General features: G+C 40.5%; 2 protein-coding genes across 8 annotated transcripts in view; one reads left to right on the top strand and one right to left on the bottom strand.

Annotated features, from left to right (window-relative positions):
• The first annotated feature begins 1,237 nt into the window (after positions 1-1,237).
• Positions 1,238-11,324, top strand: LOC131127783 (histone-lysine N-methyltransferase SETD1B-A-like). 3 transcript variants are annotated; one of them, XM_058070017.1, is made up of 19 exons: positions 1,238-1,401; positions 1,594-1,746; positions 1,834-1,938; positions 2,034-2,099; positions 2,259-2,304; positions 2,404-2,516; positions 2,757-3,692; positions 4,713-5,351; positions 5,461-5,559; positions 5,636-5,690; positions 5,765-5,973; positions 7,164-7,269; positions 7,357-7,734; positions 7,817-8,722; positions 8,848-9,008; positions 9,828-9,947; positions 10,121-10,240; positions 10,421-10,558; positions 10,637-11,324. In XM_058070017.1, exons 2-19 carry the CDS (start codon positions 1,609-1,611, stop codon positions 10,808-10,810), a joined length of 4,509 nt encoding a protein of 1,502 aa, XP_057926000.1. In that variant the 5' UTR covers positions 1,238-1,401; positions 1,594-1,608; the 3' UTR covers positions 10,811-11,324. The 3 variants fall into 3 exon arrangements, with proteins under 3 accessions (XP_057926000.1, XP_057925999.1, XP_057925998.1); XM_058070016.1 differs by having other exon boundaries at positions 1,241-1,401; positions 2,034-2,304; positions 9,831-9,947; XM_058070015.1 differs by having other exon boundaries at positions 1,241-1,401; positions 2,034-2,304.
• hpdb (4-hydroxyphenylpyruvate dioxygenase b) overlaps positions 9,658-25,504 on the bottom strand; it is a 50,931-nt gene continuing 35,084 nt past the window's right edge. For 4 of the 5 annotated variants that reach the window (XM_058070019.1, XM_058070018.1, XM_058070020.1 and 1 more), the window contains exons 4-17: positions 15,517-15,572; positions 15,404-15,430; positions 15,226-15,288; positions 14,769-14,873; positions 14,646-14,688; positions 14,404-14,486; positions 14,238-14,327; positions 14,055-14,158; positions 13,903-13,980; positions 12,680-12,842; positions 12,538-12,609; positions 12,343-12,465; positions 12,146-12,262; positions 9,658-12,044 (exon numbers count right to left, since the gene is read on the bottom strand). In XM_058070019.1, coding sequence (XP_057926002.1) covers positions 11,934-12,044; positions 12,146-12,262; positions 12,343-12,465; positions 12,538-12,609; positions 12,680-12,842; positions 13,903-13,980; positions 14,055-14,158; positions 14,238-14,327; positions 14,404-14,486; positions 14,646-14,688; positions 14,769-14,873; positions 15,226-15,288; positions 15,404-15,430; positions 15,517-15,519 — 1,182 coding nt within the window. In that variant the 5' untranslated portion in view covers positions 15,520-15,572 and the 3' untranslated portion in view covers positions 9,658-11,933. Of the gene's footprint in view, positions 12,045-12,145; positions 12,263-12,342; positions 12,466-12,537; positions 12,610-12,679; positions 12,843-13,902; positions 13,981-14,054; positions 14,159-14,237; positions 14,328-14,403; positions 14,487-14,645; positions 14,689-14,768; positions 14,874-15,225; positions 15,289-15,403; positions 15,431-15,516; positions 15,661-25,504 lie in introns of all 5 variants that reach the window. The other variant, XM_058070023.1, reaches the window with a different exon arrangement.

Raw genomic sequence — 25,504 nt, 5'->3', positions numbered from 1 at the left:
CAACTTTTGAAAAGCTTCAAAAGTATATTTCAGTTTTTTGCAGTAGCTGAGGTTAAGGGCATAAATTACACCCATCAACAAGGCACAGCACCTTGGAATGTCTCTCTCAACCAAACATTTGGTTCCTTCCACAACAATTGCTGTTCCCCAGTGTTCTGATCCAGAGGTAGACCTGTCTCCAACAATGGCGATTTTCATCATGTGACTTTCAAGGCTGGTCTCAAACTCTTCGTTGTCCTTTAAGGAAAAGAAAATGGATTTATTGTCTTTGATGGTTTACATTTGACCTTAAATTTGTCTGTAAATGTGGCTGTGGCACTTGGGTAACAGTTGCTGTAGGTAGCAGTTACACGGCTAAACTAGCTCAGGGGAAGAATACAACTAACATGTGGTAACAGTGCTATACAAGCTAGCAGTCACATCTTTAAACAAGCTAAGTTTTACTTATCTCAATGCAAGTCTACTGTGACTAATTTAAAGCCATCACTTCAGTAGAACAAATAGAAATACATTTTACTCACCATGAAATGTTGCTTCAGTCTCCTGCACTGTCTTGTCTTGTAGGAGATGGAACTTAAAATGGAAAGGTTAATGTTGAGAAAAATTATGTTACCAAGCTAATTTTATTAAGTCATGGCAACTTGAATTTTGTTTTAAGCTTACCAACAATAAAATTTGAGTGTATATGACATGCTAAATTAAGTTCATGTAATAGCCAACATTATTATTTGAACATAACTTGAAAAATAAAGTTAGCAACTTAGAAAGTTTATCTAAATCAATTAATTACATTTTTTACATTGCATTTATGTATTAAATCAAGTGGTGTCAAAAGATACTCTGAATTATTTTTTAGAGTGTGTCTAATGATTATAAAACCTTGAGGATACAGTATCTGCACCACATACAGTATGTGCTTGCTAGGCTTTCAAAGCACAACCTATAGGAGGAGACACAAATGTCATTGACAGCGTTACAGTGGTACTGAATTAATAACTATTAACTATATGCCTTTTAATATTTAATTAATTGGATATTTGGGAGACTACACAGATTCACATAGCTACAAAATCACCTGTAACTTCTACGTAATAACAGTGTTGAACTTTGTATGAAGATATAATATATTCATAACTCATATGTAAGTGTTTATTTTATCTTAACTAGTGTCAATAGTCTATATTATTAGACACTAATAGTATTAGTGTGCAAGTCACACCTTGCACCTTTTGGCACTTCCAGGTTAGAGTGTACTCCTCCGCCTGCATGACAGATCACAGATGTACTGTACAGTACTCTTGGCGGATGGATCTGTAACAACCTGGGCAACGGAAAAGCTACCGGAAAATATAACGACGGAAAAATAATGTTGGTCCATCAAGGGATAAAATGTCTGTTTAGGTAAGTCGGTTAATGTACTTTATTTGGTGGGTGTCGTTTTTATCTATCAAGTGTCAATAAAACACACTGTTACAGGTGATGCTCTCAGTATCAGCACATCACCTGTTGTTGGGGCGTGTAGCGCTATAAGTAGCTAGCCGCTATTTATCCGCATACAAATGACAGCTCGTGGTGTGTTTACAATATTTGCAGGTTTTGGCGAATGTAATGGAAAGCGAAAAACAAGTTTTAGAGAGAGACTCAACACATCAGCCCTGGAGAAATTGCAAGTTGATGATTGATCCCGCTCTGACAAAAGGACTGTACAAAGTGTACCGCTACGATGGGCACTACTTTAATATACCTGTGAGCGCTCTGCAACATTCATTTTTATTCCGAAATAGTTTACTTGCTCTTCATAAACAAACACGTAATCGGCGTTTTGCACCTCAGGTTGACGACATAGGTTTGTCTCCAGTTGAGTCAGTGAAGGATCCACGCGTCTGCCGCCTGTGGAGCAAATGCATTCAGACTGACCTGGAAGTTCCAAGATTTAGGGTAGTCTTTTTGGCAGCACAATTACTCATAATAATAATAGTAATAAACAAATCTGCCCCGTGATAATAACAAATTTTCTTCACATGTCATTTTAGATAGATGAGTGCTATGTTGGCCCTGTTCCTCCCAAAGAAGTGACATTTTCCAGACTGAATGACAACGTAAACAAAGCCTTCTTGACTAATATGTGTATGAAATATGGCAACACTGAAGAAGTGGAGATTTTCTACAACCCAAAGAACAAGAAGCACTTAGGCATCGGTAAAGTGGTTTTTGATACTGTGAGTGCGGCAAAAGATTCTGTTCTTTACCTCAATCAGACATCAGTGATGGGCAACATCATCCATGTGGAAATTGATCCCAAAGGTAATGTAGGAGTGGTTTGTATACTTTATGTTGGAAAGAAGAAATACTACTACTGTATGTTTGTGATATGATGGTGACCTGTTGTCTATCATTCCACAGGTGCCAACAGGCTGCGCTACCTCCAGCTCCTCTATAGTGACCTCTACACTCCATTGACCCTACCACTGGGCAGCAGTGAGCAGAGTCTCCAAAACTTAATTGACAATTTATTGGTAATTTGCAGCAACTGCTGTTTGCTTTTATTGATGTACATGTTGTGGTCCTAACATATAGGCTTGGAAATATTGAACATTTCTTATGCAAGCGCAGATTAAACAAGCTGTGATACTGCAGAAACATCACTGCATTGATATACATTATACACAAGATATTTAATGAAAATAATAATTTTAGAATAGACTTAGCAACATTACATTTTGTATTGTTTATCTTATTTATCCATTTTTTTACAGTGTAATGCAGCCACACAGGGACAAGGGACCCCAAACAGCATCACCACCCCGCTTTCTCTCGACACAGCTTATTCCAGTATTTGTCAGGATACGCCTTGTAGCTTTGGACTGACGCCACATTCGCAGGGAACCCCGCATACTCCTTGCTTATCTGCTACTCCCCTCTCCCAGGACTCATGCTACTCCAGTCTACAGGGTACTCCAATCCTACAAGGGGAACCCTCGACTTACAGTATTCACAAATCATTCAGAAGAGAGTTCTGTTCTCGTAAATTGTCAAGGTTTCAAGGGGGATTTGGTGATGTCTCTGAGGTAAAGTTTATTTTGAAGCACCGCCAACCTCACTCTTCCCTGCCGCTGTTTACCCAAAGCAGCAGGCAGCAGCTTCAACAATGGACTAACAATGGAAACACATCTGGTCATAATGACAAAAAACATTCCTTTCAACTTCTGTCTCCTGATCTCGAGTCCAGGGATGTGGTTGCCACTACCTCAAAAGCTTTACCTGTAAACTTGGTGAGCATCTTGAGCGTTGATTTAGCTAACAAGCAGGCAGAAGCAACCATCCCACCCGTGACACAAGCCAGCAGAGCAGAGTTATCTCAGTCATTTGAGAGCCCTCAACCAGAGACTTTGGACTCTCGCATTCAAAGTTTATTGACAAACAGCCAAAGTTCTGACAATTTCCTTGGGAACGCTTTGAACGTTGATGTGCAAGATATCCTAACTTCATCCCAGAACTCCCTGTATTCTTCTTTGGAAAATGTCAGTCCAACACCGCTCCCTGAAGATGACGAAACTTCCCAAGCTGTTTTCTTTCTTACTTCCCAAAATTATACACAGTCTCCCTCTGCATTTGATTTCACTGAGTCTGAAGGAATGGACAATATAAACAGTAAGACCCATGCAGGAATGTATAAGGCATCAAGTTCCAAGGTAATGCTTCTTTTCAGGGGTTAGTAGGGGTTATATTAAAGGGGACCTATTATGCTCATTTTTCGGCCCTTTGTATTGAGTTGTGGACTACTATAGAGCAGCTACACACAATAACAAGCACACAAAGCTTTATAGTTCTGACAGAATCTGCGCATATTTCAGCTGTATTTCTTTGGATTTCGTGGTTCCCGTAAAAATGATCTGTTTTAATGTATTCCGCCCACGGTGCGCCTGCATGCACGCCCACTCGGGGGTGTGGTTGGTCACACTCGCCGCTAGCTGCAAACGGTATACGAGACGATAATAAACGGGAATGTAATCCGATCCGGAAGTACAGCCTGGACAGACGTCTCTCAATGGTAAGTTGCTTTAGCATTTTAGCGTTTTCCGCATTGGTATCGTCTAATGTGGCCACTAATTGGGGTGGGAAACGACTATTAGAAACCTCATTCTCTGTATACAAGTGCTTCTAGTTGGGACACTGACAAATTGTTACTTACGGCTTGCTCTTATGACTCTTCCATACAACCATCTAACGTTGGAAAGGCAAAGCTCATCCAGCTACATAGTGTCCCATGTTCACAAAACAGTCCAGTGTGAAATGGTGTTGAGAGATTAAAATGCATTTCTTTTGCTGGTAGGGAATCAGGAACTCCCGTACGAGCCATTGTGAGTAAGTAAACAGAGGAGCAGAGCTTGGGGAAGCAGAGCTTGGGGGACGGCAGAGAGTTTATCTGGCTTACAGCCACGTCCATATTAGGAAGTCCCTCTTTGACATCACAAAGAAGCAGTTTTACCACTCCTTTTGAAAATGAGCGTTTTGAGCCATCCCAAACGTCTTTCAGGGCTCACTCAAACCTCATTATCTGAAACTTTGGCATCGTTTAACACGAGAATACAACATTCTAATTACATTTATAGGTCAGAAAAGTGGAAAAAGCATAATAGGTCTCCTTTAGGTCCTTGTATTCTCTTGCTTCATCCCTACATGTCAGTTCACAAAATTCTTGTGTCTCTCAGGAGCTTCACTTATCAAACAAAGACAAAGGACATTCAGAATTTTTGACAGCAACTCCTCCTCAGCCTCCCTGTAACACGCACCAGTCCAAACCTCCATCTGCCGTTGAATCTGGAGGATTGTGTCCACCATTTTCGACTGTATCTTTCCCCATTCCTTCATTTCCTCCTGCCCCTCACCTCCCAAATGGAATCATTCCTATTCCACCTCCAGGCTGGATCCCACCTCCTGCCCATCACAGCAACATCTGCGTACGCCCGAAGTCAATTCTACCACCTCCTAATTTCCTGGTTCCACCACCTCCTTTGGTGTCAACCTCCATGCACACATATCCCTTATTCCTCCCACCTCCATGTGACTTGGACAAGGGCAATCCACTAAAGCTTGGAAGTGTTTCCTTATCGCCTTGTGCACCACACTGGATTCCTCCACCTTTCCCTTGTTTCAATCCTTCAATACCCCCACCGAACTACACACATTTAAGGGAAAACCCGCAAAAAGTTACAGCTGAAAAAGTTTTAGATGTGCTCATGGATGAACTGAAATCCATCATCAAGAAGGACATCACACGTAGAATGATTGAGGGTGTTGCGTTTAAGGTGTTTGAATACTGGTGGGACAATCAAGAGAAGAAAACAAAGGTAAGAACTTCATCTTTATTTTCCCTTTCATCATCAGTGGTGACTTTTGCTACTTTGGTTAAGGATACACCTCTTGCTTGACTCATGATTCATTTTTGTTCAACCAAAGATACCAGTTTTGCCTTTGATGAATAAGAAAAGCAAACTAAAAAATACCTTGACTGACATTACTGGTCAGCGCAAAAAACCTCCACTCCCCTCATTCAAGGTAAGCGACATAAGATTTGTATTGAACTGAAAACTGAAAAACACCAGAACTGAACTTTAAATGTCTTGCAATGCAGGTAAAGAAAAAAATAGAGGTCAATCCTGAAATATCAGAAGCAATAGCACCTTGTGGTAAGTTCAATTCAACTACCATGTTTAGTACTTCTCTTGATATTGTATGTTCCTTGTGTTACATGTGTTTTTAGGTAGCACTGAAGGGGACATCATGGTGAAACCAACATGTGATAAACGGAAACACAGACATGCAAGACCACTTGAGCTTGATAGTGATGATGATGATGATGATGATGATGTTGGAGACAAAGGTTATAAAACACATCAAGAGGAGGAAAGGGAAACTATAGAAGACAAAGACGAACCAACTGGGCCCATGGTTGATAATATCCACAATATGGTAAACATAAGAGTTGCATGAAAAGTAACTGAATTGATTGATTACTGTACTTGTTATTTAAGTGATTTATTTTTGTGAATACAAAGAGCAAAATCATATGAATAAGTAATATAAATAGTAACAGCAAAAAAATACAATTTGGACATAATACTGCCACAGCTTCCACTCTTTCTGCAAGACTTTCTGCATGATTTTGGAGTGTGTCTGGGGGCATTTTTGTCCATTTTTGCCCCCTAAATAAATGGCTTGTTCCCCCAAATCAACATTGTAGAAGTGAAAACTCCGCCAGAAATAAGGACAAGACAGCTCCACTCATCCATACCCCTCCCTCCGCTCCCCTCATCCAATCCCAAACATCCAATCACTGTTAGTATGCAAATGAGCCAACACGCAACGCAGACTTTGTGGAAACCAAGAAAGTGACCCATTAGGCAACTAAAACCAAAGATTAATATAACTAGATAGTTAAAATCTGGCTGTAGGATATATTTTTCTACTATTAATTTTTTCTCAAGGAGGATGAGGAGGAGATACAAGAATATACCATCAAAGGTTCTCTTATTTGGAATTGACGGCAACTGAAAGTATGATGCCAACTAATGAAACAAAGTATGTATTCTCATCGTCTTATCTTATCTCATGAATCTCATTCAAAGAGAAAAAAGAAAAAAAGAGAGACGCTCGTTGATTAAAATGTAAGTCAGTCAGATTGTCCATATTTGTCTGTTTGGATCTTTATCTGGGCCGGTCCTTAAGAGGGTTTATACTTTCACATTATACATTAGCTGTGTGTCCAGCCCTCAACCTGGAGAAGTGGATTGCACTTTGTATTATATCCTACATCCAGTTTTTAATAACCGATCAATGGTATATTAATCTTTATTTTGTGGCATCTTTGCTCATTTGCATACTAATACCGCTTTACTGAGTAGAGGGGAGGGGGGGATTTGGGTGGGCAGTTGTGCTATCATATGTGTCAGTTTTCACTTCTAAAATTTAGATTTGTGGTGGTATTGGTTATTATTGGATTTCATGTCTGTCAACATTACAGACATGTCAACATTACAACATCTACGTCTGTTTTTTGTCGACTCAGTTCATTTTGTCATCATTTTTATCAACGTGTATTGTTTCAGATGAGTTATCAAGGAAAAAAGGTTGATGATGATGCTAACGTTTCTGTATGTCAGTTTGACAGAGACGATCTAGTCCACAATGAAGAAGAGAAACAGGAAAAACACGAGCATGGTGCAGACTCGTGTCAGGCTTCTTGTGAAGTTCTTGACTCCAGCAATGGTAAGTTGACTTATAATGCATGCTGATAGCTCACAAATGAATGCCTTGCTTTCAGGAAGCTGACCCGTTTTTGTTATGTCTTTGTAGAGACGTACTCGGAGTACAGCTCTTCAGAGGAAAGCGACTGCTTGTCCAGCTTAGACTCCTCAGACTCTTTTACCTCAGAGAGCTATGAGGATTCATCGTACACTGAAGATAACGATGTGGAAGACGATGTCATGAGCAGTGAAGTTGATGACTGTATCGTATTATCATCAGATGAGGAGTCCATGGAACTTGAGCCCCCTGTGACTCCTTCTGCCCCCCTCACTCCTGGCGCTCAGCTGGAACTGATCCTAGAGGACTGGTCAGATAATAGCGAGGAAGCAGAGGTGAACAATTACATGCATCAAGAAGATGTAATACTGGGGCTGCGTATCATCAGATCTCATGAGTTTGAGCCCCAGTCACCTATTGGGCTTCCAGGTAATTTGTCCGCAGATTGAAGTCATTAAAAGTATCAACATACATTTGTATGATGCGCTGTTGTCAATCATCTCTGCGGCAGTTGATCTTGAACTTGATGCAGACATGGAGAGCCATGAATGGACCTTGGGGACTCCAGAGAACATCGTGAGACCTCTGACTCCTACTGGCAGCTTGATTGACAGTGATCCTGACCTTGTGATCAGAAGTAAACCAACATCTCCAGCCGCTGACGAAGTAGAACGGCCACAAACACCAGGCAAGAGCATAGGAGTTAAATTAGGAAGTGAAGACTCGGCAGATGAGATCTTGCTAACCAACAGCGAGTTCCATCTGTCATCATCGATCACAGCAGCCTTGTTATTCCAGGAAACACCCAAAACCCCATGTAGAGAAGACACAAGTCCGTGCAGGTGTAACAATAAGGTTAGAGAGGATACCAGTCCAACATACCCACACTTTAGAAACCCATTATCCAATTCATCAATCGGAAATCCGTTTTTATCTGCACCGAAGACTCCAGGGAGAGATATCTCTGTGCCACGAAGAGCAGTGACACACCGACAAATAGTGAAAACCTCACAACCCCTTTTAGATGACAAATTCCTTAGAACATCATCTCCATGTGGCCTCTCTGACTCTTCATCTGATGGCAGAGGAGTACAAACATGGTTAGGTGCGAGAACGATACCCCTGCAAAGACTGGAGAACACGCCCGATCTTCTCAATGGGGGAAGCAGAAGAGACACAAAAATGAGGCGTAAACTGTGGAAGAGACGAAAAAGAGGTTGGAGGAAGAACCGCTTCTCTTGCAGTCGGTCTGCGAGGTGGCATTGGAAACGTGAGCAGAGCAGGATACTTCACAGTGTATGGAAGGACGGTCTGGATGAAGAGGATGCAAGGCTGCTGCAGTGCGCTTATGAAAGGTTAAAAGAGGATGATGATGGTTACAGCTGGCTAAGTGACACCCCCTGGATACCCCATCCACATATCCTTTTCTTCTTCAAATGATTTGTGAGCATAAAGTCATTTGTCTTTAGTTTCCACATACAAGATTTTATTAGATTTGCCTCATTTCAGTTTTTGTGTTTGGCCCGCTTAACTGCTACTCACTGACTAAAGTCACAGAGAAGAATGAAGGACTCCAATTATGGCAGCATAACCACAAAACTGGTTCAGCCCGCAGTGAAGGTTTCTACAAAATCCACTGGAGGGATAAACTTGAATACCTAAACAAAGCCAGAAGCACTGAGCTTCCTTCTGCAATCTCTCAGGTATTAAAGGTTCTGTTTGCCTTAGTTAGGTACTGCACAGGGTTCGCTAACATTCAAATCTGTACCCTCTTTTTGCTTGTGGTAAGCTACGTCCCACATAACACACACACACACATTTTAGTTATGTTTGTTTGTTATCAGCTAATGATAGCGATTTGGCAAACTTTAGCTGCTAACATTCACTATCATTGAATGTATATCAAAACCACAGAAGGACTCCAAATTATATTGTCTTTCGCTTCTCTGAGATTGATTTTGTATATGTGCACGTTCTACAGACATGTACGTTTATAGATAAATTAAACATTTTCCATTTTAAGTGTAATAACTAGTAATAACTACTTTTAATATAATCATATACATAGTGAAAGTGGGCTGCACGGTGTTCGAGTGGTTAGCACGCAGACCTCACAGCTAGGAGACGAGGATTCAATTCCACCCTCGGCCATCTCTGTGTGGAGTTTGCATGTTCTCCCCGTGCATGCGTGGGTTTTCTCCGGGTATTCCGGTTTCCTCCCACATTCCAAAAACATGCTAGGTTAATTGGCGACTCCAAATTGTCCGTAGGTATGAATGTGAGTGTGAATGGTTGTTTGTCTATATGTGCCCTGTGATTGGCTGGCGACCAGTCCAGGGTGTACCCCGCCTCTGGGATGGGCTCCAGCCCCCCCGCGAGGAAAAAGCGGTTGGGAAGGAATGAATGAATAGTGAAAGTGAGTTTTTGCACCCTCAGGAGGCCACAGCACACGTAGCAGCTGTCTATATTGCATAATGGTCCAGCCAGCTCTATATGTAACCTAAGTATGTATCGTGTCCCAGCAGGGTCTTTCGACACAGCCCACCTCATTTCGTGCTGGATCGGACTTCAGATCGGAACAGCGTCGTCTGCTGTCATCTTTCAGCTGTGACAGTGACCTGGTCAAGTTTAACCAGCTCAAGGTTAGCCAATGGATGGTGACACACACTAAAAATGAGGATAAAGCATGAGCTGATCCCAACAGCAAAGCAGTGAAACAACAAAGATGAGATGATCCCTTGTAACAGGCTGTCCTGGCTTTGTATGCTTTGCATATTGACCTCCTTATAGTAGTGTTTATATTTGTATCTTTCAGTTTAGAAAGAAGAGGATTCGCTTCAGTCAAAGTCACATCCACAATTGGGGTCTCTTTGCCATGGAGCATATAGCAGCTGATGAAATGGTGATTGAATATGTAGGCCAAATTATCAGACAGGTAAGACAAATAAATGCACAAACACTGACTACAAGTAACCATGTTATTGGTTATCGGTTCTGAACGTGTCCGGTGTCTGTTTATCTGTGACCCTTGAGTGTATTGAGGACCTCCTGTGATTTTTATTTTTTTTTTAACAACACTGTCAGTAAATTAATTTGTGCGCTGTCTTCTCTTCAGAACATCGCTGACATGAGAGAGCACAGATATGAAGAGCAGGGCATTGGAAGCAGTTATTTGTTTCGGGTGGATGAAGACACCATCATTGACGCCACTAAATGTGGGAATTTAGCCAGATTCATCAACCACAGCTGTAATGTGAGTAAGACTACTGCTCTCTTAATTCATTAATTATTGTGTAAATTCATTCCAAAATGATGCATATTTCTCCTGCAGCCCAATTGTTATGCAAAGGTCATCACCGTAGAGTCTCATAAGAAGATAGTGATCTACTCGCGTCAGCCAATAGCCATCAACGAAGAAATCACATACGACTATAAATTTCCCATTGAGGACACAAAGATTCCTTGTCTGTGTGGAGTTGAAAGCTGTCGGGGGTCTTTGAACTAATCACAGCCACGGTGTATACTGCTTGTATCTTAGAGAGGAGCCCACGTTGCCTGAGGTACTGTACAAAATAAACACACACACTGAAGATGTACTTTTAAAGTAATATTCAGTGCAGGCGCTCACTGCACTTAAAAAAAAAAGATGAGCACTACACCAATCAGGAAGTAATGGACTATTCTAACCAGCACTTATAAGCTATTGTGTTATATGTACTCCTGACTTTTGTAAATAATTTCATCGATATAAAGCTGTCTTTTTGTTTAAAAATTATGATGGCATGTTTGGCTGTAAACCATAGTTTGTACTGACTTTGTTATTTTCATTGTTTCATTGTTGCATCATTTTTTCCTCAGAAAAAAAATGTTATCCACATGACTAAATGATCTGTTGACCTTATTGTAAAAATGACACACTGTTTGTTTTTAAGGTGTTTCAGGTTTTAACCTGTTTTAACCACAAAGATGTAAAAGAAATATTAAAATTGCATTGGAAGAAAACATGAGATTAAAAAAGTACCGGAATCAGTTGTTCATTCATTAACTATTCAGCCTATTCTCACTGGGGCGAGCTGGACTCAGCACATATAGGGCACATTTATTAATTCATTTTCTATCGCTTTTTGGGCGAGAGGCGGACTGGTCGCCAGCCAATCACAGGGCACATATAGACAAACAACCATTCACACTCACATTCATACCTATGGACAATTTGGAGTCGTCAATTACCCTAGCATGTTTTTGGAATGTGGGAGGAAACCGGAGTACCCGGAGAAAACCCACGCATGCACGGGGAGAACATGCAAACTCCACACAGAGATGGCCGAGGGTGGAATTGAACCCTCGTCTCCTAGCTGTGAGGCCTGTGCGCTAACCACTAGACCATAGAGGGCACATATAGACAACCATTCACATACACACCCATGAAATATTTTGAGTCTCTAGTTGGGGAATATGGGAGGAACCCAGAGTACATGGAGAGAATCCACACACGTACAGGAAGAACATTGAAACACTGATGGTTAGGTTTACATGCTAACCACTTGGCCACTGTACATACTTGTATAATATGTAAAAATAAGTAAAGCACTTTTAGCTAGTAGCATATTAATGGTTCTGTTAATGGATCACATGCTCTTGGTGACACCATTGGGTGTCAATATGGTGAGATTTCCTCTGGCATGTTGGTCTGCTTCAATGGCTTCAAAAAGAGACTTGAAGTTTCCTGCACCGAAGCCCTGTTGGTCAAACATGTATTTCAAGTGTGAGTAAATAAAAGGCTTGTTATTTCAATGTGTAGAGTTAACAATACTGCCAATCTAGCCAAAAGTGTCCTAACCTTGTGATTATGTCTCTGAATGACTTCCAAGAAGACCGTGGGGCGGTCCTGAACTGGCTTGGTAAAGATCTGAAGTAAGTAGCCATTGTCATCATAGTCCACCAAGATGCTCAGCTCCTGGATAGATGATGGAACAGTTCCTTCTGGTCAGATCATCGGCTAACATGGAAAGTGTTTCTCCAAATGTTTCAACCTACCTGCAGGACATCCAGGTCTTCTGTGATTTTCACCTTGGAGTGTTTTAACTTCTCCCTCAGTTGGTCGTAGTAGGTGTCTGGCACAGACATAAACTCTGTTCCACGCTCTTTTAGATTCCTAATCTGCAAAAATCAAATTCATATCATTTTTGCCAGCTTTCTGGATGCAATGCAACTATATTTTTTTGGACTCACTGCTGTGATAATATCTGATGTGTTCATGGCAATGTGCTGCACTCCTGGACCTCCATAGTACTCTACATACTCCTAGAAGTGAAAACATTATGAATAAATTCATTCATTTTGGTTCTATATCGACCACTTTCATAAATCTGACCTGGATTTGAGATTTTCTCTTGCCCATGGCAGGCTCGTTGATAGGCATCTTTACAGTCTCTTCATAGTTGGCCACCACAATGGAACGAAGAGCACTGAACTCTGTCTGCAGCTGTTTGTCATCTACTGACCAAAAACGATGAAAGAGGAGGTTCTTCTGGTACCTTTTGGGTGTGAAAAGGAGGCCCAAACATATTAGAAATGGCTGCCACTTGAACGACTACACGACTCGTCTTGACTGCAGTAGTGAACCTTTAATGCAGGGATCTCAAACACGCGGCCCGCGGGCCAAATGTGGCCCGCAGGACACTAGTTTGAGGCCCCCGCCTTGATATGAAAGTTCAATGCACGCGCAAGTTTGATATGGATGCTGTATGGTATCATGTATGGTATCATGTAAAGGTTAAATAACAGTTAATAGTTATCCTCCCTATCCCTGTGGAAGTGGTAGGTTTTTGGCTATTTAAGTTTAAAGGAAATAACTTGAAGGCTACCGTTTAGGTCGCTAGCTCTCTAGTTTGAGACTTAGCATGTGTCTCAAGACCCTGCAGTTGCGCAATATGTTGTAAATAAAAAGAGTATCAATGTGACTATAGTCGTGTTTTGTCATGTCTACAGGGCTCTAATAATGCTTTGTTGATTTTAATCTGAAAAAAATAATTTGTCTACCCACCAACTTATATGTGGTTTCTTGAGTTTTTATTATTTGCCGTTTATTATTATTAGATTTATTTATTACTGATTGATTGAGTTCCTTTATTCTTGATTTGTTTATTTATTTTTCATTTTATTTTGTGCAGAAAAATAAAAATTAAGATATTTGAGAACAGTGGAATGTTTTATCACAGCTTTTATTGTAGAAAATTGGAACCAAAGCACTGAAAAAGTTTGTATATTTTTCTGTTTTTAATATATGCGTTTTTTTTTTTTTTTGAAAACCTGATGCGGCCCAGCCTTGCCCAGACCCTAGCTCCAGTGGCCCCCAGGTAAATTGAGTTTGAGACCCCTGCTTTAATGTCTCAGAACCTACATCCCTTTACGACACCGCCTTCTAACTGGATCAGCCAATCATCAGCTTCATTTCGAGAGCTGCCTTGCTTTACAGGCTAAACATGGTCCAGATGTTGGGAGGCGCTGGAGGCCCATAAAAGTTCTAGCCTTTGTAGATCTGAAAGTATAATTCTTCCTCCACAATTGACACCTTTATTTAAAATAATATCTTACCATTCCACCACTTGAACCATTTCATCATCTGGTTGGTTTCCTACAACGTGATCAATGAAGTTCAGTTTTCCCTGAGGTCTGCAGTGAAAGCAGGTCAAGTGAATATTTTGCACATCAGATGTCCGATACTGTGATAACTTAGCTGTACTCACAATTTGGCTAAGGAGGGGTCCTTAAATAGAGGCGGTTGAAAGCCGGGCAGAAAGAGACCACTGTATCCTGCCCTTTCCACAAATGTGTGTGTGGTGTCACCATACTGTTGCGGAAAAAGCAAATGTAGGGAATGTTGGGAATGATTTTTGAACATTTAACCGATTGATTGACGGTTCTTTTACTGTTTGCAGCACAGCGAGTCTAACTTTCCCGTGCTTGTCCTCCACACTGTAGGGCTCTTTGACAATTACTGCTCCTCGCTCTTTGGCTTTCTGCAAAATATTAGTGTGGTTAGTTTTCAGAAATTTTTGTCATAAATGCCCTTGCAAAAAAAAAGAGTTGTATTACCTGCACTAAGAAGTCACAATTCTCCACCGCAAATGCAATATCTTTCACTCCATCGCCATGCTTGACTAAATGAGCCCCCATTTCTGAGAAAAGAACACAGTTAGATTAGTTCATGTCATCATAACAGCATCTCATTACTGTAGGACTAAAAGGTGCATCAAAACTCCAGACATGAATTAAAACCAAATATTGATTCAATATACTAGTTCATCTATGATTTATTACAAAGCCAGTTGTTGTACCTTTGTTTCCAGGATTCAGTGCAGATGAGAACACATATATGATCTGTGGACACAAAGTACGCTTATGATTATAGTTATTTTATTTTTTTTAATTTATTTTGGACAGCACAAATTCAACTTCACCTTTCCTTGTATGACTGCATGGGACACCACGTCTCGACTGCCTGTCTCCAAGCCCTGGTAAGCCAATGGCTCAAATCCCAGTTTATTGCAGTAATATGATGCTGCCTGTTGAAAATAACAATGATTTGTGCAAAAAAAATGCAAATATCTGATTTGGAATGGACATATTGCGCCATCTGCTGGCTGGTGGTAAGTGTGCTTGATAATGTTAATGTAAATTCCCCCCCCCCCACCTCCCCACCCACCCCTTGAGAGAACCAATAGAGATGCTTGATGTATAGACTCCCTCTGTAGCTGTGTGAAAAGTGGATCCCCAAAAATGGTTTGATAACCAAACTTTTTCCATCTCAAGAGCCAAATTGGTACAAAACATGAGCATCATTATTGACACATGAATTGACAAACAATAATATTCCCCGCTGCACAGAGCCAATAAAAGAGGTCCAATATAACATACCTGTTTTGCATTCCCAACCCAGAATGTCAAGTGATCAAAGCAGAGGAACTGTCCCTGCTCATGCTAGAGACAATGAAACATATTGGTTCCTTTAAATGTGTAATATAGAAACTTCAACAGTAGTACATTAAAGTTATATCAAGAACATTAACAATAAACACAGAATGCATTTCCTTACCTTTTCGCCTTTGTCAGTATATGTTGTCTGCAAACAAAAATAAACCAAAATTCAGTATATTCAAGAAATAAATAAAACAATTTGTGGGTAAATACAATAAATAAGTCACTCACCATGGTTTCCCAGGTTGTCAGGATGAAGTTGTGAATTGAAGTTAGCTGACTTGAACCTTTTTAAAGCGATGTCCAGAAAGAGAGGAGGAGGAGATTGAGAGGAGGAGTGGAGATGAGGAAGAGTGCTGATGGTAATGGTACGCTCTATGTTACACAATGATGACAATGGAAAATCATGTCGACACGTATTAGCTAGACAATGGATGAGAAACTTAGCATCCTTTTATTAATATACATTTATCAAAAGTCCGCATGCAAATAAGAAACATTCTAAAATATTTTTTCTGATTGCTCCACCACGTAGTGTCAATCTGACTCTGATAAATAGAATAATGAAATAACAACAAAGTAAGGCAACAATATATTGTATGTGTGAGTGTGTGTGTGTGTGTGTGTAAGGTTTGCATAGAATTATTGCTCGTTTTTCCTCGAAGTCCATATGGTATTGTTTAGCAGGGAGAGGAGGCTCACCCTTTCAGGACTCTCATTGGCTCGTTGTCAGCTCACCCCTCCATATAAAGTTCTATATAGTACTCAATGTGCAGCAATGCCCAAACATTCCAAACACAGAGATGATCCAAAACCAAAAACACACAAACAACATAAAACATGTGTACAATGTAAGTGTAAAATGTTGCAAATGAAAATCAAATACAAATGCAAAAGAAAAAGAAAAGAAAAGCTATGAAGAAGAGTTGGCCAGGCTACCAAACGTTATAGAAATATGAGTGGCAGCTCTGATCAAGGTGGAATGGGAATATCTGATCCAGTGGGGGTCGGCATTGGTGTGCCTGGTCCCTTTGGTCATTATTTGACTGTGGATGGTACCCCCAGCATGATACTGAAGTAGGCCCCCACGTCTGAGAGGACGACGGAGGAGAATCTGGGTCCTCTGTCGGAAACCACATCTGACGGAATACTATGGAATCTGACGTGGAGATGGAAAACATTGCTTGACACATAAATTGGTTGTCTCTATGAGACCCTTGTGAGGAAAAAGCAGTAGAAAATGAATGAATGAATGAATGAGTATACGACAGTATTAGTGTATTTAGATGCATGTTTTGGAGTAGTACAAATACTTGGGAAATAATTCATTCATTTTCTACCCCTTATCCTCACAAGGCTCGCTGGGGTGCTGGAGCCTATCCCAGCTGTCTTCGGGCGAGAGGCGGGGTACACCCTGGACTGGGTGCCAGCCAATCACAGGGCACATATAGACAAACAACCATTCACACTCACATTCATACCTATGGACAATTTGGAGTCACCAATTAACCTAGCATGTTTTTGGAATGTGGGAAGAAACCGGAGTACCCGGAGAAAACCCACGCATGCACGGGAAGAACATGGGAAATAATTTGTTCAAGAAATGATTTATTTTTTGTGCAAAGTAACAACATAAAAAGCTGTTCAAGGCCAGGATTGAACCAATATATCAGTTGATTCCAGTACCAAACACAAACCATATAGAAACCACTACGGAACTATCTTAGTGTTCCCTTTCCAAAGTCCGTCGGGATCATTGTTTTTCCCCTTGTTACCAGGAGGCCATCTGCTATCATGGGATGCAACACAACACTTCACAACCGTACATGCTGGTGAAGCAACATTACAGGATGCATGGAATCATGACAAGATGATACATGAAATGTATTTTAGCTTATATAATTCCAATTTAACTGACACTTATTAACTATTTGATTGACATGAATAAATATTGTATTACTAGACTGTAGTTGTAGTGTCAAATCCCTGAGTGTTCAGCCTCCCTTGGGAATAACACACTCACTCCGGCTCCTCCCAAGCCAACCGTTATATCATAGTAGAAGAAGTGGTATACGTGTAACATCCGTAAAAGAGACATGAGTCAAGCATCAGCTGAGATGTTTCCACAGATGAATAATGAAGATCAGGAAGAAGCAGGAAGAGTGCAGGAACGAAGTAACGCATTCATTCCAGATGGGCAAAGCGCGGATGAGTGTGATGTTCCAGACAAGGAGATGCAAGCAAAAGTGCAGTCTGTTTTCCAACAGGTACGCAGCCAGATCCGATCCCAAGTGGGCACGAGGACATCAAAAAGCAGCATACTGGAGCTGGTGAACCAACTTAAAGAGAGACAGTCTTTGGAGGAGGACACGAGTGAGGAGATGAAAGAAAAAGATGAGAGCAAGGATGAAGCAGATCCCAAAGAAGACGTGTTGTGTGCTATTTTTGAAAAGAAGCTCGAGGAAACCAAAAAGTCTCTAAAAGATGAGCTTGAAGAGCAGATTTCACAGGCACGTCAAGAGCTGCGGGCTTACACTGACCGTGCGCTGAAGGACTTGGAATGGAAGCTGCAGAGGACCACGCTCAAAGAACAAGAGAGAAAAGGTCACGACAAGAAACAGAAGCCTTCAGCAGCAACTCTGTCCAGGAGAGGACGGGCCCTGACCCGGACCATGACCACCATCATCCCCAAGACGTGTGCGTCTGTCATTGTCGGCCCCCGAGCCAAATCAGAGACTCTGACCTCTTCAAAAAGGGAAAACTCTCAACTTGTGCTGACGGCTCCGGTGGTCTCTTCAACAGGGAGCAGGTCTTACCAGAGTCGTAAGCCCCTCCCACCCACTTGCCCGCCGTTGCACCAGAATAAGACCATAAGGTCAAAACCTAAAGTAGGCAAGTGACTGCATTGAAATAACAAGAAACAACCTACTGAAATTACTACTTGGTGCTGTTTTAGTGTGTAAGTGTACCTGTCTGCTTTGTCATCTGATATAAGATATTATTATAATAAGATATTATTATGGTGGAGTTAGTCATGTAGTGCATGAAAAAACAATAAAAATCAGATCTAAATTAAAATGTCTTCCATCTTTCCTAATCCACCTCTGAACATTCATTCATTCATTTTCTACCGCTTATCCTCACGAGGGTCGCGGGGGTACACCCTGAACTGGTGACCAGCCAATCACAGGGCACATATAGACAAACAACCATTCACACTCACATTCATACCTATGGACAATTTGGAGTCGCCAATTAACCTAGCATGTTTTTGGAATGTGGGACCCAGAACACGCACGCATGCACGGGGAGAACATGCAAACTCCACACAGGTGGAATTGAACCTTGATCTCCTAGCTGTGAGGTCTGCATGCTAACCACTCGACCACCGTGCAGCCCACCTCTGAACATATCAAAATGAAAAATAGCACACCCAAAAAATGGGCCTTAAAGTCCAGTCCAAGAGAAAAATTGGACCCCAGTAGACCTGTCAAAATGGCCCCCAGCTGCAAATGGACTTTTACCTTGCCTGTATGATCTGATGACACCAATATAATATAGGCAGGTCACATGAGTCAAGGTATGGTGGGACATTTAATAGAAATCAAAATAGAAACAGGGTACCATGATGGGCAATGAAAGGCCATGAAGAATTATTTGTGTACTGAACTATTAATAATATGTAATAATTTATTACCTTACAAAGACTGTCTTCATTTTTGTAGTGTTGGAACGCACCTTTAAATCAGCTTTCTATTGTATCTCTCGTAATTATTATTAAGACATGTTGCACAATTATATGTATGCTTTCCACTTCGTTTGAATAGTTGGGGCATGACTCTTCTTACTTGAGAGACAAGACCTCAAACCCATCAACACCCTCTTGCATGACTTCTCGACAAAAGTTCCAGAATTTAGCCAGAATCTAATATTTTCTTCCATTTTCACAAAGTCCTCCAACAATGGACAACAATATTGATGTATTTCTCCTCTATCACCAACAGATGGCAGCAGATCGTTGGGATGGATTGGGATAGTAAGTAGCTAACCTTCACCTTTCGACACAGTTAAAGATGTAGTTGTAGATGTACATGCTTTCTTTTTTCTCTTGTTGAATAACTAATACCACGGATTTCAACCTACTAAATTCTTACATGTATATTTTTCTCATTATTCCCGAATATGCAAAAACCCTTAGCTTGATATTTGAAAGAGACATACTGCATTTATCCGCCAATGCATGAGTGGTCATTATACATCCATTAAGGCTCAGGATAGCTTATGCTGAAAAGTTAATCCAGCCTTATTAACCTCTGGTGATTTAGCACGGAGACCTAAGCACCTGAATGCACCACCTAGCAGCTGAACTGGCTTTAGGGCCAGCTATAGTGACAGAAGCTGCATTTAGGCCTGGAGCAAGCGAGGCCCACAATGGGCTGGATAGAGAAGTGCGTGAAGAGGATCTTTGTGTCCTCAGGGATGATGAGCCCAGAGAGCAACCGTATCCGGAAGACACGCAAGGGCAGCACATTCAGGTCTGGCCAAGCCATTGCTGTCTTCGGAAGCAACATCTCTGGCCTAAATGATAACCAGAAGCTCTGCTCATTACCATGCAGCTCATCAAGGACTCTCCTTCAAAGAGATGTTGGAACATTTAACCTAAAACAATCCAATTATAGCATTATTCTGTATTCTGTGATACTATATCTGCAATAAGGATCTAATACAGATCAATATACTATACTTTGCAGGAAAACTATGTTGCTTCTTGCATGTAGTAATAGTTGTCAATAATATCAAATTGCCTTGTCTACTTTTATTTATTTAAAAAGAATAAGAGCGTCTACACTTTTTACAAACAGCTTGACATTTGGTCCTGCATCTCCTGGTAGATGCTTCCTCCGCTCCCTGAAATCAGCCCGTGTTGCATTTTGAAATATCATCAAGTGATCCTGGTGAGAAGGGGACACTCTAAACCAGGGGTCTCAAACACGCGGCCCGCGGGCCAAATGTGGCCCGCAGGACACTAGTTTGAGGCCCCCGCCTTGATATGAAAGTTTAATGTTAGTGCGGCACGCGCAAGTTTGATATGGATGCTGTATGGTATCATGTACCCAGAAAAAATTATTACGTTTGATTAATGTTCATGTTAAAGGTTAAATAACTGTTAATAGTGATCCTCCCTATCCGTGTGGAAGTGGTAAGTTTTTGGCTATTTAAGTTTAAAGGAAATAACTTGAAGGCTACCGTTTAGGTCGCTAGCTCTCTAGTTTGCGAGTTAGCATGTGTCTCAAGACCCTGCAGTTGCGCAATATGTTGTAAATAAAAAGAGTATAAATGTGACTATAGTCGTGTTTTGTCATGTCTACAGGGCTCTAATAATGCTTTGTTCATTTTAATCTGAAAAAAATAATTTGTCTACCCACCAACTATATGTGGTTTCTTAAGTTTTTATTATTTGCAGTTTTATTATTATTATTATATTTATTTATTACTGATTGATTGATTTTCTTTATTCTTGATTTGTTTATTTATTTTTCATCTTATTTTGTGCAGAAAAATAAAAATTAAGATATTTGAGAACAGTGGAATGTTTTATCAGAGCTTTTATTGTAGAAAATCGGAACCAAAGCACTGAAAAAGTTTGTATATTTTTCTGTTTTTAATGAATGCGTTTTTTTTTTTTTTTTGAAAACCTGATGCGGCCCAGCCTTGCCCAGACTCTAGCTCCAGTGGCCTCCAGGTAAATTGAGTTTGAGACCCCTGCTCTAAATTGTTTACATAGTTACATTAGTCAGCATGAATCATCTGACAAGCCTCATGTAGGACCACTTATCACTCCAGAGGGTGGAGTGATCCTGACAATGAATGACAATGATAATAGGAGGGGGACCACTTAGATTATTTCAAGAGCCCGATTTCCTGCCCACAAGAAGCTAAGTTACCATGAAAATTGATGCTAATGCTTCACTTTCCTCGGCTATTCTTTTAATGGATGTGTTGATTTCTGTGAAAGTGCTATGTATAGTTGTGAGAAGGCATGATTAGACATGTACCGGATAGTATATTGGTAAGGTTTGCAGCAGTACAGGACATTCAGCATTGGAGAAAAAACATATATCAGAAAGTACGTAATATATTTCATTTTTTACATATACCATACATGTTTATGTTCTTATGTTTCACTGATCATGCTTTTTCATCAAACGTTAAGATTTCACACTTTGTTGGGCGGTCCCTGAACACACCATAGTTGTGTGCCATGACTGACTACACCGGGATGCCACCTGTTCATCGATAATAATAATAATAATAATAATGTACCCATTATGTTATTGTATGGTCATATCAACTTGTACTTCGGTACGGGACAAAAAAATAAAAAAACCCAAAAAACCCTTGAACTATATTAGGAAAGCAGGTAGTGAACAAATGTAACAGCTGCTGATTGTAAAAGTACGAGATGGAGGGGTAGGATTTAATAAGCTTTGCTTCTTCCTACTCCTTTTGGACATGTGGAACTGTGAACTGATTATGGGATGCACTCAATTGTAATCTGATGCATGTTCAAATGAAATAAGACCATTTCTATTACCATAATCTCACATTTTCATTCATTGGTGATGATAACCTATATACATTTTTATTTTAGAATATGCTTTAATAAGTGTGTGATTGTGTCACGAGTGAACAATGGCAACTAAAGATGTTGAGACTGAGACCGACTGATTGAAACTTAAGAGGATGGACGGTTGGAAAATGTTATTTTTCAGCGTGTACATCAGGATGGGAGTGCTTGTTTTGGTGGATCAGATGCTCTATTGTCTAGACTGCCACTGGACCCCCTACTAAGACGCTTTATGTTATTAACTGTACATTGTGAGTCTTAATCCCTCGGACAGTTGCTCATCACAAGGTGTCAATCCCTCGCTGAGCAGGAGCAGACTTTACAATTCTCATCTGACAAAACAACACCCGATAACAAAACGATCTGTGTTCAATGTGTATCACAAAAAAAAAGACATGTAATAGTAGAGATAATAGAGTTTCATGATAATGATATCATGCTATTTCATAATATAGTGCTCAATTTTGGAGTAGCAATGAGGTGCTAATTGTGTGTCTTCAAGCAACAGGTGCACAGACGCTACAGAGAAAGTCAAGTCAGTGTTGACAGCGTACAGAACGTATCAGATCTCAGTGTCCGTGTGCATATTAACGTATTAGCATACCCACACAGGGTGCATTTGGTGCTGCTTGGGTGGCATTGAACAGCAGGGAGATCTGAGGAGAGGCACTGTTCACAAGGCCCATTTGGGCTGTGACAGCTCACATGATGACAACAGGAGCAGGCACCTGTGGGTGTTTGTTTAGTCAAACTCTCATCATCTGACCTCCACCCTCTCTGCCGCTGTCCGAAAACTATTAACAACTCATTAGCTGTACTGCCAACACAAATGTACAGCTCATCACATTACTTTCATAACACATTACCGTAACAGTAAAATACACGCCACTCCTGAACAACTACGCAAAAGGGTGAAAAGGCTGCCATATTGTTTACAAGTCATTGACAGTTTGTCTCAAAATTGTAAAACTTTGTGTAACTGTGTACGCCAGGGGTCTCAAACTCAATTTACCTGGGGGCACTGGAGCTAGGGTCTGGGCAAGGCTGGGCCGCATCAGGTTTTCAAAAAAAAAACAAAAAAACGTATTTGTTAAAAACAGAAAAATATACAAACTTTTTCAGTGCTTTGGTTCCGATTTTCTACAATAAAAGCTCTGATTCCACTGTTCTCAAATATCTTCATTTTTATTTTTCTGCACAAAATAAGATGAAAAATAAATAAACAAATCAAGAATAAAGAAAATCAATCAATCAGTAATAAATAAATATAATAATAATAATAATAATAAAACGGCAAATAATAAAAACTTAATAAACCACATATAGTTGGTGCGTAGACAAATTATTTTTTTCAGATTAAAATGAACAAAGCATTATTAGAGCCCTGTAGACATGACAAAACAAGTCTATAGTCACATTTATACTTTTTTTATTTACAACATATTGCGCAACTGCAGGGTCTTGAGACACATGCTAAGTCTCAAACTAGAGAGCTAGCGACCTAAACGGTAGCCTTCAAGTTATTTCCTTTAAACTTAAATAGCCAAAAACTTACCACTTCCACACGGATAGGGAGGATAACTATTAACAGTTATTTAACGTTTAACATGAACATTAATCAAACGTAATAATTTTTTCTGGGTACATGATACCATACAGCATCCATATCAAACTTGTGCGAGCCGCACTAACATTAAACTTTCATATCAGGGCGGGGGCCTCAAACTGGTGTCCTGCGGGCCACATTTGGCCCGCGGGCCGCATGTTTGAGACCCCTGGTGTACGCTGACTCCAGTTTGTCTTCCAAAGCCCAGCCTATAGGGGGTGCTACAATAATTTCACAACTGTGAAAACGATCCTAGGAAGACACTACATCCTGATTATTTCACTGCATCCATCCATATGATTGCCATCGTCCAGTACAGTACAGTACATTATACTGTATGTACTTACTGTACATTGACAGCCACGGGACACCATTGTCTTCTATTAATAAAAGTGTTGTATCACATTGGATATTATGTGATTGTCATGGTTACTTACTGCAGTACAACATGGGTAGAAATGTGTATGATATGCAATGAGTGTTTGGGAATTGAGCATATTCTCACATGGCGTCATCAAGGAAATGTTCTGGCACATCTTAAAATGATGAATATAGCATTTCATGGATTTCCTTCTTTGGCTTTACTTTACTTAAAAGTAGTTGACTGGTTTCAATGTAATCTTGTTAAATAACAGAAACATGGAGGAAAATTCCTTAGTTGAAGTAATATCCTCACATTTAAATTGAACTCATCATCTTGAAAGGATGACCCCCCCCCCTACACACACACACACTGAGACCACACACACGCATAGACAACATTTAAGTGTTTTCTGTAGCTGTTGTTTTTCTGAGCGGGGCCATTTCCCTTATAACCGCCCCCCCCCTCCCCGCCACCCCTTCCCCAGTGCTTGGGTCAGCTGGTCTTCTGGGTGACTTAGCCCAAATGAAACTTAGGAGTCTAACAGCATCAGACAAGTTGTGAGTCCAGCTCATCCCAGTAAGAACAACATCAAGTTGAGCCAGTCCTGCATGCATGATTAACTCCGCCCTCTCTGCAACGCCTCACACTTGATATGATATTGGCTGTGAAGTGTAAATATGAACGAGGTGGGGGTGCTTTCTCATGGTAATATCGTTTTAGGGTGCAGTAAAAGCCCGTGTTTGGAGTTTGTTTGCTTTTAAACTTGTGATAGGGCAGTGTGCTCATAAATCCCAAACCATAAGGCCCTCAAGTGAGTGGACAGTGTGACATTTCAACATCCATCACTGCTTTGACCAGGAAGTACAAATATCCAACATGTGAGCTGTCACGCAACCAAAGACCAGATGAATGATTGGACTTCAGATGTGATGCAAGAAACACAGGTGTTTAGCTGCCCCCCCCCCCACCACCACCAAAGTTCTGAGTTGTGAGAAACCCCCACCCTCTCATCAGCCTGCCCCGCCCCGCCCCTGCACCCCAACAACCGCTAACTGCTATCTCTTGTCACCGCAGACAAATATTGACTTGTTCAGTGGCCCGGCTTCTGCCAGGATGAGAGTTCCACTTCCTCCCTTCCCAGTGTCTATAAACACTCATCTGTCTCAGCAAATCAAAGCACTCCTCTGAAGAGTCGCAGGCTTGACAAACACACACTTTTGTAGCAAAAAAGCATGTTTCTACATTAGGAAAATTTGCATTAATTATCTGTTTATTTTATTGAATGGGATATACATCCACTTCAATTGATATTTTAAATAAAGATGAAATTGTTAATAAAATGTTTATGGAAATATATCCTCTTCAGATGATTCACAGAATACTTTTGAATATATATGTAAAATATTTTATTTCTTTTAATATTTTTTTTCCTCAAAATGTGGATAAAAATCCATCCATCCATCATTTTTTATACCCTAATAGAATGATTTTTCTCTGTTTGTTTCTTTCAGCTTTTCCCTGATTACGGATATTTTTTTGATCCACATTTTTGGCTTTTTTAGCTCTTTGAATTCCGGATCCCTTTTAAATATATTGTCCCATCTAAGTTAGAAACCCTTCT

The sequence above is a fragment of the Doryrhamphus excisus genome, chromosome 4 (genome assembly GCF_030265055.1).
Source record: "Doryrhamphus excisus isolate RoL2022-K1 chromosome 4, RoL_Dexc_1.0, whole genome shotgun sequence".
NCBI classification, from domain to species: domain Eukaryota; kingdom Metazoa; phylum Chordata; class Actinopteri; order Syngnathiformes; family Syngnathidae; genus Doryrhamphus; species Doryrhamphus excisus.
This window is presented reverse-complemented; position numbering and strand designations above follow the sequence as displayed.

Coding starts and splice junctions, on each gene's coding strand:
- LOC131127783 (XM_058070015.1), top strand. CDS start 1,609: ATGGAAAGCGAAAAACAAGTTTTAGAGAGAGACTCAACACATCAGCCC. Junction 5,691..5,764: donor AGAAGCAATAGCACCTTGTG/GTAAGTTCAATT, acceptor ATGTGTTTTTAG/GTAGCACTGAAGGGGACATC. Junction 9,948..10,120: donor TCAAGTTTAACCAGCTCAAG/GTTAGCCAATGG, acceptor TGTATCTTTCAG/TTTAGAAAGAAGAGGATTCG.